Here is a 14,089-nt window from a genome sequence, read left to right on the forward strand (position 1 = left end):
CTGAGATTTAAAATCTATTGTTGGAGCACTATTGAGATTTAAAATCTCTTGTTACAGCACTAATTTAAAATCTAGTTTTGGAGCGCTATTGAGAGAACTAAATTGTTTTATGTTTATGTATACATAGGCTTAAAGATTTTCATTAAAAACAATGAAAGGTAGCAGTTATTTTTTCACATGACTCTTGTATTGTTTACATTAATACACCCATATCATTTTTTTTATTTATGTAACATATAATAATACCTCATACATCACGATTGATATAAAATCATGTAGAGGACAAGCATAATGACCAAGGCATCCAAATGCATTTCCAAGTCACTGATTTCACCATACTTCATTTTATGAATCTTGTCAAATAATTTCAGTCTAGTTAGAAATAATTTGGCTTGTTTCATCAATTTCATTGAAATGAGCACCTGTCAATGTCCATCTTAAAATTTATCTTATTTATTTCAGGAACAACATACTCCTGTGTAGGGCTGTATCATGCTGTTACAGGTGAAGTAGATATCCTGGATACACAAGATGGACACAAGTGTATTCCTAGCGTTGTAGCTTTCAGGTAATTATCCCAGTACATTTACACTGCTCCGACCCTCATTTCAGTGTGCCCTGATAACCTGCTTATAAAATGGGGGCATTTGCGGGTGGATCCTGCTTTGTCCTTACAGGTAATTATCCAGGTACATTTACACTGCTCCCTCATTTCAGTTTGCCCTGATAACCTGCTTATAAAATGGGGGCATTTTTGGGTGGATCCTACTTTGTCCTTACAGAAGATACCAAGATGATATTTGCTGAACTTTAATAAAATTGCGATAAAAATTAATAAGCAAAACCTTGATATGCTGCTCATTTTATTGTCAAAAACTTAAGTTAGTGTCTTGAAATTTGTGATCAGCATCATGACATTTGCTGCTTTGAATAAAACGTCATGTATTTGTGAATTTGTTTTATAAAAATTTCTCAGTACACTGTAAATGATAATATATGATGCAATGTTGACCAACGAAAATTTTCCAAATGCATATGGGTTTTAACACTGTAAGAAATAAATATCAGTTACATAAGTCTTGTCAAATGAATTTCATGTTTCAGTTTTATCTTTTAATTTGGTTCAGTGTTTTCATTATAAATGTGATATGCCCTCTTGTATTAAAATGTGAAAGATTTTGATCAACTGTCAAAGCATTTTGTTAAAATCTAATTAGTATTAATTGTATTCTGTTGATATGCATTGTTACAGTCAATAAAAATTACACCAGCTTTGTATTATTACAATAAATACATCTTTCTTATCAAATCAAGGGGTTAAATAAAAACCAATTAAAGACGTGATCTTACCTGTGTAAGAGCTAGTGGACACAGACATGTAATAAAGTCAACTTGTTTCAATTGAACAATTTTACTCCGTTGATATTATTATGTAAATAGCATCATTAATGTATCTAACATTATTCACTGGCATATCCTAATCATTCATAGATGTGATCAAGGTTAGCAAGGGAACCAAACAAAAAAGTTTACTTCTGTCCAAGCTTCTTTGATATGGTTCATTTTGGAGAACCATCTCCAATGTTTTTTAATGAGCCAAACGTTGATGAATTGGCACTTTGAGGTTTTCTCAAGGTTTAGCAGAATGTTCATCATTACTTGCAGTGAACTCACAGCATAAATATTTCACCTATATAAAAATAGAAAACTGAGCTTCATTGTTGTTTTGAAGATAACTGTTGGTCATTTAAAAAACAAAAACGATTTTGATTGTTCAAAATCAACATTAACACTAGTATGTATCCACATTCATTTGCAAAGAGGAAAAGTGCTCTGTTACACAGTGTTTTCACTGGTAGATATGTTATGTCTTTAAACCTCTTACAATAATGTTTTTATGATTTTCAAAGATTGGTGACCTTATAAATACAAGTAATTTACTCAGAAATGTGAACAAGTTCATAAGATTAATACTATTTTATTATGAGCTATTCCAGATGTGATTATAAAATGAGCATTCAACCATTTACCCTACCCTCTCCACCACAACACAGAAACTTTTATCTCTGTTCTCACCTCCTTTAAATACATTCCCCAATTACAATGCATTAGGAATATTAGCCAGCTGTCTCACGAATACAGCCATACCAGTCGATAGACAAAGGGCAATAACTCTTGCCCATTATCCCCCCCCCATTGGCACTGCCTTGTGTCACTAGTTTTTAGCTTTATGTCTTTACTGGTAACATCAGCAGAATGTTATCTATATGCTTTAATACAGGTTTGTATAGACCACCCATCGTACAATTCCTCCTCCGACAATCCAGCTGTTTTTGTGTTCCTGCTGGTAAAATGTTCATTGTGGATTTATTGTGTAGATTTATCAATCTACTGTAGGTTATATGCATTATTTTACAATTTCTGCCAATTTCTGAGTGACTTTTTCACTTTTTGGAACTTTGTCTTTTAAGAAAACGGTCACACAACACTATTGTTGACCTTATACAAGGTCATTATGAATAACGTACCTTTGACTTGGTTCGCTTATACCATCTGTTATGGAGCTCTCCTTAGTGAAATTTGGAAGTGATGCATGATATTTATGCTTAGTTTGTTCATATTTCATGCTATTCTGATAGAACTATGGTTTAATTAATAACTAAGCATTGTGCATAAGTTCATAATTGGGCCATAGGTCTCTGATATGAGACTTAAACTACTCTGTTAGTTATGCCAGTGTTTAGCAACTTGGTAATTTCAATACATTACTAGATATTTGCTTTGTGCATTTTTGTCATTTTGGCAGAATGTCAGTTTAAATGATTTGTTTGCAACTTCAAAACATGGAAGTCTACCTTGACTCTTTTTTTTGTTTTTTACTAAGTTTAAACCTTTTTTGATTTGCATTGTCAATATTTTGGGGGCAGGATGTAGACCTATTGAATAATTTTAGATAATTTTGGTCTCAGTCGACCAATGTCCCTCATTTTATCTCCATATGAAACCAATCCTAGGCTCGTTTTGAATCCATTAAAATCTCTAGCCTACACTTCGCTAAAGTCACTATCATATTAGTCATGTTTCCTGAAGGTTTTAGCTTCTGCATACAGGGTAAGAGAGCTGCATGTCCTTTATGTCAACCTGAACTCTCTTCAGTTCAGATCTCTTGACACAATATAGCTTCATAACCCAATATACCTTCTGTCAGTAATCAAAGAATTGTTACTCACTCTCTTCCATAGACAGGTCGAGAACAGCAGCCATATTGTGCTATCATGCACTAATTTAAAGTGCACAGAGACAATCTTGGCACGTGCAAACACTTCTACCTTCCAGTGTGAGCCAGAACACAGGATATCATGCTTCAAGCCCTTTCTTCATGGCTGAAGTGGGTCATACACTTGATGTACTCTGACATCTCACCAAATCAGAGTTGCTCAGAAGTTTTAATCAATCTCTGTGAGCCTCATGTTCAAATGCAATGTTCCAACCCAAGATATAAATAGAAGCTGTTGGCGGGCATGCAGTCAACCTTTTCGAGCCACCATATCAGAGATGTGGTGTCACAAAGGCAACGTTGAACCTTGTAGTTTCAATGGTGGTAGCATAGAAATCCACCAGACCCAACTGGATCAATCAACACAGCCTGTTGGATTTGCTGGTGAAATTTTGTAGGTAAGATTTCAATAATCTTAACCATAAGTAGGTCAAGTGGCTCCAAGCTGTGTTGCTTATGTAATTAGGAGAATGGTTTATCGTTTGCATGGGTGAATTCAGCTATTCTTCTTTAGAAGGATACCTAAGGTAGAGGTCGGATACTCAGCATCCCCTCCTCATAATACTTGTTCTCCTAACATAATGTGATTAGGGAACATATTCGAAGGAGAAAGCAAGTTTTTAAGTAAATTATGTTTCTCCAAGAATACTTACCCAATCACATTACTCAGAAACATTCCAAATCACCCTGCCATGCAAGCATCCTTGTTAGTAATCCCTTGGTTAAAATTTAGTGACACCTGTTGGTGTCAAGGGGAGGTAATGGGCAAGAGTTATTGCCCTTTGTCTATTGCCTTATACAGGGAAGAACAAATTTTTGTTGTTTAGTAGGGCTGGATTTGCGAGGTAGCAGGCTAATACTCTTAATGTAATGTGATTGATAAAGTATTCTTGGAGAAACATAATTTACTTTAAAATTTGCTTTCAGTATCCATCTGTTTTGGTGACCTTTGCAATAGCTGATGCTGAAATTATTTTATTGAAACTCCTCCTAAACTACCTGGAGGATTGCTATGAAATTTTACACACATATTCATCCCAAAGTCTAGTTGGTCGTGACTAAAAATGGTACTTCTCAGACATTAGCCATCACATCAGCCATCTTGAAAATCTTTATCATTTCTCCACATGAATGGATGGTCATATCAGAATTTGGTTTTCATTCATTCGAGAACAGCAGCCATGTTGTGCTATCAAGCACTAACTTAAAGTGCACAGTGACAATCCTGGCACATGCAAACACCTCTTCCTTCCGGTGTGAGTCAGAACACAGGATATCATGCTTCAAGCCCTTTCAGGCAATCTTGTTTATGTTTCTTCTCGTCATATCAGCATAAGGTTTTCACTGGAACACTTTTTATGGTATCTGATTGGTCTTAACTACAAATTATGCTGATCTCATAGCCAATATGGTTGCCATATACCAACATTGGGTTTTCACCAGAAGACTTATTATGATTCCATAGCTGGTACAAAATGACGTTGGTGCCACTGTGACATCTAGTCTTGATACCATTGTAACCATTTTGAAACTCTTGGTATTGTTGATTCTTGAAAATGGAAATTCACATCAACATGGGATTTTTACTAAAATCAGTTTTTCTTAGTTGAAATTAGTACCAATTTGATATTAAATGTGGCTATTACAATGAAAATATTGAATATCACTAATTCCTGAATGGATGGTGAGTCGTCTAATGTTATGAAAATGGTGCTAATCTTACATCCATTGTGACTGCCACAGTAGTTAATTTGAAAATCCTATCACTCAGGGATATCAGAAATTGTTTCAACATTGAGCAGTTATAAAATAAACAAATGGTCTTATATCTTGAATTCCTGAAAATTCGTTTCAAATTTTACATTGTCCATTCCTTTGAGGGACTCTTGCTTCCAGCAGAAGTAGACAATACAAGAACATATATACACATTCTGTACATAGACTTTGGTGACCTGAAATTTCAGACCTGACCAAACGGTACCATCAAAACCTTTGATAACCTTTCATAGTTGAAGCTGTGGCTTTTTTTGTATCACATCATTCAAGTTCAGATTGTTTATTTTCAGTGAGAAAGGTGTTCTGGTAGGTTATCATGCTGAAGCCCAAGCAGAACACAACCCATATAACACAATATATGATGCCAAGAGATTCATTGGGAGGAAGTTCTCCAAAGCAGAATTACAGCAAGTGCAGAAACAATATTCTTTTAAGGTATATTCTGTCAGAATTTTTGGTTCATTGTTGACAAACACTTATTAAAGCAATTTTTATGTGCCTGTCATAAAGCAGGGTATATTATGTTTCGATGTTGTCTGTCAGTGTGTTGCAAATTTCATTTCTGCACAATAAAGTTAATTTTTCGACCATCTACAGTTAGCAAAGTTTGGGGATGGTTTGCATTTGGGGTAATGAAAGGATGTATTGATATTTATTTCAGAAGTTCAAAAAAGTCAAGGACTTTGGGTAATGAAAAGATGTATTGATATTTGTTTCAAAAGTTCAAAAGGTCAAGGATATAGGGTAATGAAAAGACATATTGATATTTGTTTAAAAAAAGTCAAAGACATTGGGTAATGAAAAGATGTATTGATTTTTGTTTCAAAAGTTCAAAAAGTCAAGGACATAGGGTAATGAAAAGACGTATTGATATTTGTTTCAAAAGTTCCAAAAAGTCAAGGACATTGGGTAATGAAAAGCCATATTGATATTTGTTTCAAAAGTTCAAAAAAGTCAAGGACACTGTGACTGAAAGAAAAAAAATGGTTTCTGCACAATAATAATAGTTTTAAAAATCAGACCTGGATCAAGCTTTGTGGATTGCTTGTACCTAGAGTATATAAAAAGTTTATTGACTTTGGGGTTGAAAGGTCAAAGGTTGAGATTACTGTGATTGAAAGATGAAAATAGTTTCTACAAAAAAAGGAATTCGGTTCTCAACAATGTAGCATCGTCAAAATTTGTGAAGGTGTTTCATGGGTAAAATAAAAGCCTGTATAAGAGTGCACAAAGCAGGATCTATTCTAAAACTAAAATTTATAGTAGGAAAATTCCCGCCACCCAGCCCGTGTTTGAAAGGGGTTGGGTTGTGTAAATATATTAGATATTTGGCAAATAAATAATAATGGGTTAAAAATCATTTGATTCCATTGTTTGATTTTTGGCTTAGTTTTTTCAAAGTTATTGAATTACACATTCTAGAAATTGTTACCTTCAGAAATAATAGGTCAAAGTCTGCATACTGATTTTGAAGTTACATCATCGAAGCTATTAAACCTTTGAACAATCTTATTCACCATATACAGCAGAACAGTAGGAATAATGTATGGTTTTGAGTCGGGACAGGTTTATACATTTATTTGTGAGTGTAATTGTATACACGCAACACTGTGCTCAGGTATATTTATTTACTGTCCTTTGTCTTCTGCATTCTAGTTAGTGGCCCAATATTACTTAACTAAACTTGCTGTCTTTTTCTCCTGTTTTTTTTGTTTGTATGTTTATTTTTTTTCTCTCATCAATAATACAATCTACATCCAATATGTTTTAGTTTTTCAAAAATGTGCTAATTTTTTCAGTCTTATCAATTTACATTGAAAGAAATGGAAAAAATAACTGACAGATGAAAAAAAAGAAAATGGTAGATTATGATATAAAGAACACTTTTAGCATGAAGTCACTCCTTTACTATCGAAAAGAATTCATAAATCAAATGAAAATTGTCAGAATATCTTTGGGGATATTTAAGCACAGTTTTGAGATCAGATATCCATCAAAGGTTTTAAATGACAAAGATAACAAGACATGATAGAAAACTATGACGATTCTCTTGTCATATCAGTAATTATATTAACTCTACTGGTCATTCTTCTGATTGTGGACCAGGTGTTATTGGGTCAACATGTTGCTCATCATATGTCGGTTAGCACCAATTTTTATCGCTACCCCTTCTCAACTATTTAGAAGATTGCCATGAAACTTTACATACACATTCATCCCAATGTCTAGTTGGTTTTAAATAAAAAATATGACAGCTTGGATGTAGAGTAAGAATATTGCCACTCCTCCTGAATCAATTGTCACCTGAACACTATGCTGTGCTATGATGCTTGATTGGTCCTACATTTAAATGATGGCATCCGGTATTGCCAGCATGGCAACCAGCTTGAAAATCTTGTTGTCACTATTCCTCCTAAATGGAAAACCATATCAACATGAAGGTTTCACAAGAAGATTTGTGTATAGTTGGTCCTACATGAAAATGGTGTGGATCTGATATTAAGTACAGCCACCATGGTGGCAGTCTTGAAAGTCATACTTGCTACTCTAAATACATGGTCATATCAACATGTGGTTCTTACAAACAAATTTCAGATGATATCTTGTTATTTTTATAAGAATGGTGCTGACATTACATCCAGTATGGCCTCCATGATTGCCATCTTGAAATCTTGCTTTAGCTTCTTCTGCTGAATGCATGTTTGTGTCAGCATGGTCTTTTCATAAGGAAACTTATGACATTTTGTTGGTCCTTAATGAAAACGGTACCCCACTTTTTGTCCACCATGATGGCCATCTAGATACTCTTTGCTGAAGAATATCGAAGATGGTTCAATGCTCAGCAGTTACAACAAAGAAGCCATCTTGTCTTCGATTCTTGGAAATTCTTTTTAGTCAGGAGAGGATCAGTACCTTTGAAGAACTTGTGTTAATAAAGTGATAATAGTCCTACAAAGTTGCTTCCAGTCAACTACATTTATAATAATGATAGTTGAAATAATATCATCCTGATTTTGCAGGTTTGTGATACATTGTTGAATGAAAACTTGAGGTATGGAACCATGAGTTATTGTCAAGCCTGCCTTTGCAGGCTTTTGTCTTGTGCATGTCAATCGATTGGCATATCTCTATGTACATGAATAATCTCAGTATAAAAGAATTTTAGATTAACCTCAAAAACACAGGAGTCTGTTGCTTTACTTTTTTTGTCTAATCCATCAAATTATTCTTTTTCAATTTGATACAATACTGCCCATTTATCTTGACATCCTTGGGTCCGAGTTAATACTTTTGACATAAGCAGCTGTCAAGATAAGCGTTTGATGAGGGGGTGGGGGTGTCTAAAAAAAAACTTTACCATAAAAGTGAAATTCATTTGTAAGTAGTAACTTGTCATCAGTGTGTGGGATTTACACTTTGAGAAAATAAACAATGGAGATTTTGATTAAATGAAGACCAAAGACAAAACTAGTATGAAATACACTTGTACACTGACAACATAATTTGTGTCACCTTTGTGTTATACAATCCATAATGCATGAAGTACAATATATGCACATGAAAAATGGGTCGCATGTTAGAAAATTCCTGTCCCAGTCATATCCCGTTAAAAAAATATATGCAGTGTATAAACACATCTTTAAAAAATATTAGTCTCATTTTATGCTCTGTATAATCTATTGTCAACCAACATGTGTCCGTAAACGATTAACCATGATATGCATAGTCGCCAACACTACGTGGCTGGTTAGGTGTTATGGTATTTATATGCTACATGTACTTACATTGGCCTAAATGAAACTTGCATGACACAATAAATTTGTTCCAATCATTGATAACTTAGGAAAATGCAACAATTGATAGATTTCATTACGTTTATACAAGTTTAGTTTAGTTTTGACTTCATTTGATGAAGGATGCATTGTTTTTATAAATGATTGTAGCTCTCTTGTTTTGATGAATGGTTCACATACTATAGAAGTCACAGATAAAATCAATTTCTGAGGACCAAATTTGCCCATTTTGTTAATGTGACATCATTAAAGCCTGGTGTCAACATCAAATAACTGTTGAGCAAAGTATGAGTCAGAACTAGTAGCTTGTCAACATAAACAATAAGAAAACGCAGAATTTGTTCAGGTTGGGACCCAGGCTTGAGTTGACTTGTCTAGTTATGTTTTTTATCTCGACATCAACACAAGCATGACAAATTTCGTATTAATAATAGACCAAGGGTACCGGAACTTTGTATTTTTGTCAATATAGGCATCTTGTCAACATAAGTGATGTCAATATAAGTAAGTAGGACTGTAGTGAGAATTAAATAGATAAACTATTATTTAATGAATTTATTTTTTATTTTTTTATTTATGTATTTATTCAATCATTAATATGCTTGCTTATTAATTTGCAGTTGGAGGCCGATGAATATGGAATGGTGCGTTTTGTAATATCTGTGAACAAGACGGAGAAATATGTGACTCCTGAGGATGTGGGGTCAATAATAATCAGCACATTGCGAAAGTCTGCTGAACATAACCTGTCAACTCCAGTTACAAAGGTGGTAATGTCTGTTCCTGCAGAGTTTGATGAAATGCAGAGAAACTACACTAGAAAGGCAGGAACACTGGCAGGTAATTATTAGTCCCTCTTACAACATGTATGAAATGTCAATGTTCATATATGCCCCTGCCACATATATGGAGTGTGCATGGGTGTGCATATGACCTTTGATACTGACCTATCTATCAGTTGAGCACAATTTTGTTGTACCTAATAACTTTGGAAGTACATGATAGATTGAAACCTGTCTGCGTGGGTTTGAGTCTAGGATTCAGCCTATGTGGGTATCTGAGAAAGCTTGCCAGTAGCTTCTTGTGGGTCGGTGGTTCTTCCTCGGGGTTTTCCTGGGTTCTTCCTCCACCATTAATGCTGGCTGCCATGCATAGCCTATCGTGTGCTGAAAATGGCATTAAACCCAACAACAACAACAAGAAGATTGAAACCAAATTTGTTATGAGGCTTTTTGATAAGAAAACTGTATGCAAGTTTGAAAATCAACATTTATCTCAAAATATAAGTTGAATAGTTAATGCTTCTGTTGCTCTTATCATATTGAAAAAAGCTTTCATTGGGAGGTCCATGTTATATGGACATTTTTTTGTTTGATTTTATTATTTTCTTGTGGGTTGGGTTGGTGGGTTTTTGTTTACAGTTTTGACCAATTTATATTAAGGTCATGTCTAATATCATTATTGAGCTAAGATAACATTCTGACTTGGTTTGATGCAATGAATTGGAGAGTTTTATTGAAGCCATTCAAAACCATCCTGTTTATTACATGATTCCTTAAAGAAGTTGTTTTTCATTGGATGTTTTGCCAACCAGTGATATGTAATATTTCTTCATATCACATGATCATTCGTAATGTTTCATGGTCATAGCATCAATGACTTTCATGTGATATAATGTTAAATTCTTAGCATCATGAATTTGAAATGGTACTAGCACAATTCTAAAGCCTATTTAATTGAATTTTCGTAAGATTAATTATAAATCTTTGTTTTATTGAATTTGGTGTTTTATGAACCAGTAAACCTGTCATATTGACCCCTTGTTTCATGTGAGGTAATATGAGGTATTATTCACCCCAGCCAGAATCTCTGCCACCTCATCCATTTTTTTAAACATAAATAAATGATCACTTTTCTTGCTCTCTGAATAATTCTGAATAATTTTTATATATTTTGAATACCCATGGGTAGCCTCATTTCCCTATTGGTAGCCTTGCTAATCTGATCTGGTCTGCAGAATCTTGACCTCAAACAGGTGTTATCTTGGAATGACTTAATTAGCATGTAAATACTACTTCAAGTCCATGTGATTCTTTTAATAATGGAAGTAGAAACAAAAATTAGAAGGAATTGCTTAACTAGTGGTATTAATTGATAATGGAATATGGTACTGCACTTGTACACAAGTAGAATCAGTCATCAGGTAAGTGAACGTTACAGATTTACAATCGTGAAGACATCTCTGTATGTATGTCTCTCTCTCTCAATGGGGCAAATGGATTATTTGATCATTTTGTGCAGGAAGAAGATTGTGATGGAACATGTCTTTGTCATGGTTATTCATCTTCTAACTTGTAAATTCTAACGCACCTACCTGTAATTAAATTTAAATAATGTATATTACAAACAATGATCTCTTCCCCAAAATGAAATATTTTTGACACATTAATTTTTGCACTCTTGGAAAATTATTTTCCATACAGAAAATGTGATAAAGGATGACATAATTCATATATTAGTCTATTTGGAGCAAAAGACGAAACTAAGATTTTCTGGACAAAAAGTACCATCTGATAGACCGGCAAATACGGTAGTTATAAATGAGTTTTGTCATTGGTATAGTCACCAAGGAAAGAATACATTGTGGTGAAAAGTACCAAATGTTGTCAAGGAAGAGAAAATACCCAGTTTAGAAGAAAAAAGTGAACTGATTGAAAAGGGAGATAGTTCTATTATCATTGCTGAGAAATTTTACATTGAAAAGATTTAAATATACATTGTAACAGATAAAGAAAACATTATGCAGTGGTGGGTAAATCGAATGGAAAGAGAAAGATAGTTACAGACAGATGGTTACACGTTGATTTTAATGACAAGGTTTTTGCAATGTGATCGATGCATATTTATAATTATTTTTTACACAATATTAATAGAAAAAGTGTTGTCATCTTGATTCATGGACATGCATTGATTTTTAAATGAAGATATTAAATACTTTGAATTAGTTATGCCTTTGTTACAATGCATGTAATTATTACTCACTTTCTGTGATCTCCCTCTAGAAAGGTCACCCCTCTTATAGGGCCACTTTCCTGCTGCTGAAGGAGTTCGGGATCTTCAGAAGAGGACCACTCTATCATAAAAATATTTACGTGATGTATATTAAAATTGGTATGATATGACCAGAGAGAGAGATGAATATCTGTAATCTAGCTATCTGAATATCAAGTATTTTTTAAAACTTTGAAGTTTGGGACCCATGGTTAGTGTGCAAGTCTTGTATTTAAAAGGGTACAAGTTTGAACATTACCATATGATCAGTTCAGGTCAGTTACCATTGTGTAGGCACTTTACTTCACTGGGCTGGGGCCCCAACTGGCCGAGTGGTCTAAAGCGCTCACTGTTCCGGATCACTGCCATCTCACCTCTGTCTGCGTGTGTTCGAGTCCAAGGCTCGGCTAGCGTGGGTACATGGGAAAGCCTGCCAGTAGCTTCTCGTGGGTCGGTGGTTCTTCCCTGGGTTTTCCAGGGTTCTTCCTCCACCAGTTATACTCGCCGCCATGTATAGCCTATCTTGTGCTGAAAAATGGCGTTAAACCCTAGAACAACAACAACAACAACTTCACTGGGCGCAAAATAATCTACTTGTGTTGCTTTACCATACAGTGCCAAATCAAACCAAATAACTGAATTTAATTATAGCCAGTTTACAGAATCATTGTATCTTCAATCAGCTTATCAGGTTTTTGGTGTTGAGAATGTTTATCTGGAATAAAAAGAATTTGAGCCAGTGGTGTTACAAGCCAGAAATTAACTTCAGTTTGCCTGCGATTGGATAGGCTAATAAATAAATCAGTACAGAAAAGGCTATAACTATAAATGAGCTTGTATATCAGTATGATTTATTTCCTTTATATTTTAGGTTTAGATGTTTTCCGCATCATCAATGAACCAACAGCTGCAGCACTAGCATATGGTCTTCACAGGGTGTTGGGATTTCAGAATGTGATGGTGATCGATCTAGGGGGAGGAACTCTTGATGTTTCAATTCTGAATGTTCAGGGCGGAATGTTTCTTACTCTTGCAATGGCAGGTCAGTACTGTTCTGGAATTATAAAATTGTCATGGTCGTAATTTTGAATGTCCCAGTTAGTTTTCCTTGAGGGGTAATTTTAAGTCTTGCTCATGTCTCTGCATTGAGCTCAATATGTCCTCAAAATAAGACATTTTGAGAAAGAGAGGACTGAATTAAACTTGTGATATATTCTTTCATCATAAAACTGAGTTGCATTAACATGTGCAGTGAAACCTGCTATAACATGATGGTCAAGGTCAACAAAGTGCCATTGTGTTATGTAATGTATTGTGCAGCATCTAGACTAGTTAACTGAAGACAATATTGCATGTGAATCAGCTATACAGGATGAGGGGGTGCGATGTGCATAAATTACAGACTTCATTGATGCAGTACCAGGTTAAATTGATGAATATTAAGTGAGAAATTCTTAAAAACAGTGATTACATATTTAGTATATATCTTCTGGCAGAGAGCTATTAATTGGTACATAATACATGTATAAGAAAATTGGCAACTGTATAGTATAAATAGAGTGCCTGTACTCATCAATCAATCACATTATATCCATAATAGTAATTCCATCCTTACTATTTAGTTCAACTCGATTAAGTAGAGGAGATCTATTGTACTAACCCACAGCATAGGCATCCACAGATAAAAGCATGTTCTTGTGTATAGCTTCACTGCATCTCTAACATCCTTTCTTCCTTGGTCCTTGGCAACAGTTTGGGATAGGTTTCATTGCAAACTTTGTGCATGCATGAATATTAGTTGTACATTGTTATGTTTTTGTGTTTAATTCAGGAATTTTTGTACATTCTATACATACTTCTGGTGAAATTATCATAAAGGTTTGGCATGCCACGATCATGCCATATCCAAATTCATGTTATAATAAAGTGTGTTGTAGCATGAAACTTGGTGAGAGGCTAAATTTTGACAACTACTGTACAGCTATCCTGAAAGTAAGTCACTGTGACTCAAGTTTCACACTTGACAGACTTAAGTTAAAATTTGTATTTTTTGTTTAATTCTCAAACTCTGTTGACAGAATCAACAGATTCATTGACTTGCATATTTTTGCTAGTACCATACCTTTACATTAAAAGAAGGTCACTGTGACCTTTTTTTCATATTTTCTTGCCTTAGATAAAGTTTGTAGCT

At 34.5% G+C, this 14,089-nt stretch overlaps 1 protein-coding gene across 1 annotated transcript in view; it reads left to right on the top strand.

Annotated features, from left to right (window-relative positions):
• LOC149795445 (heat shock 70 kDa protein 13-like) overlaps positions 1 to 14,089 on the top strand; it is a 36,658-nt gene that overhangs the window by 11,765 nt on the left and 10,804 nt on the right. Inside the window, exons 3-6 of the mRNA XM_089965230.1 lie at positions 463 to 568; positions 5,344 to 5,488; positions 9,468 to 9,687; positions 12,770 to 12,940. Coding sequence (XP_089821356.1) covers positions 463 to 568; positions 5,344 to 5,488; positions 9,468 to 9,687; positions 12,770 to 12,940 — 642 coding nt within the window. The remainder of the gene's footprint in view (positions 1 to 462; positions 569 to 5,343; positions 5,489 to 9,467; positions 9,688 to 12,769; positions 12,941 to 14,089) is intronic.

Source organism: Sinohyriopsis cumingii, chromosome 7, assembly GCF_028554795.1.
Source record: "Sinohyriopsis cumingii isolate HCF-2022 chromosome 7, ASM2855479v2, whole genome shotgun sequence".
Classification (NCBI taxonomy): Eukaryota; Metazoa; Mollusca; class Bivalvia; order Unionida; family Unionidae; genus Sinohyriopsis; species Sinohyriopsis cumingii.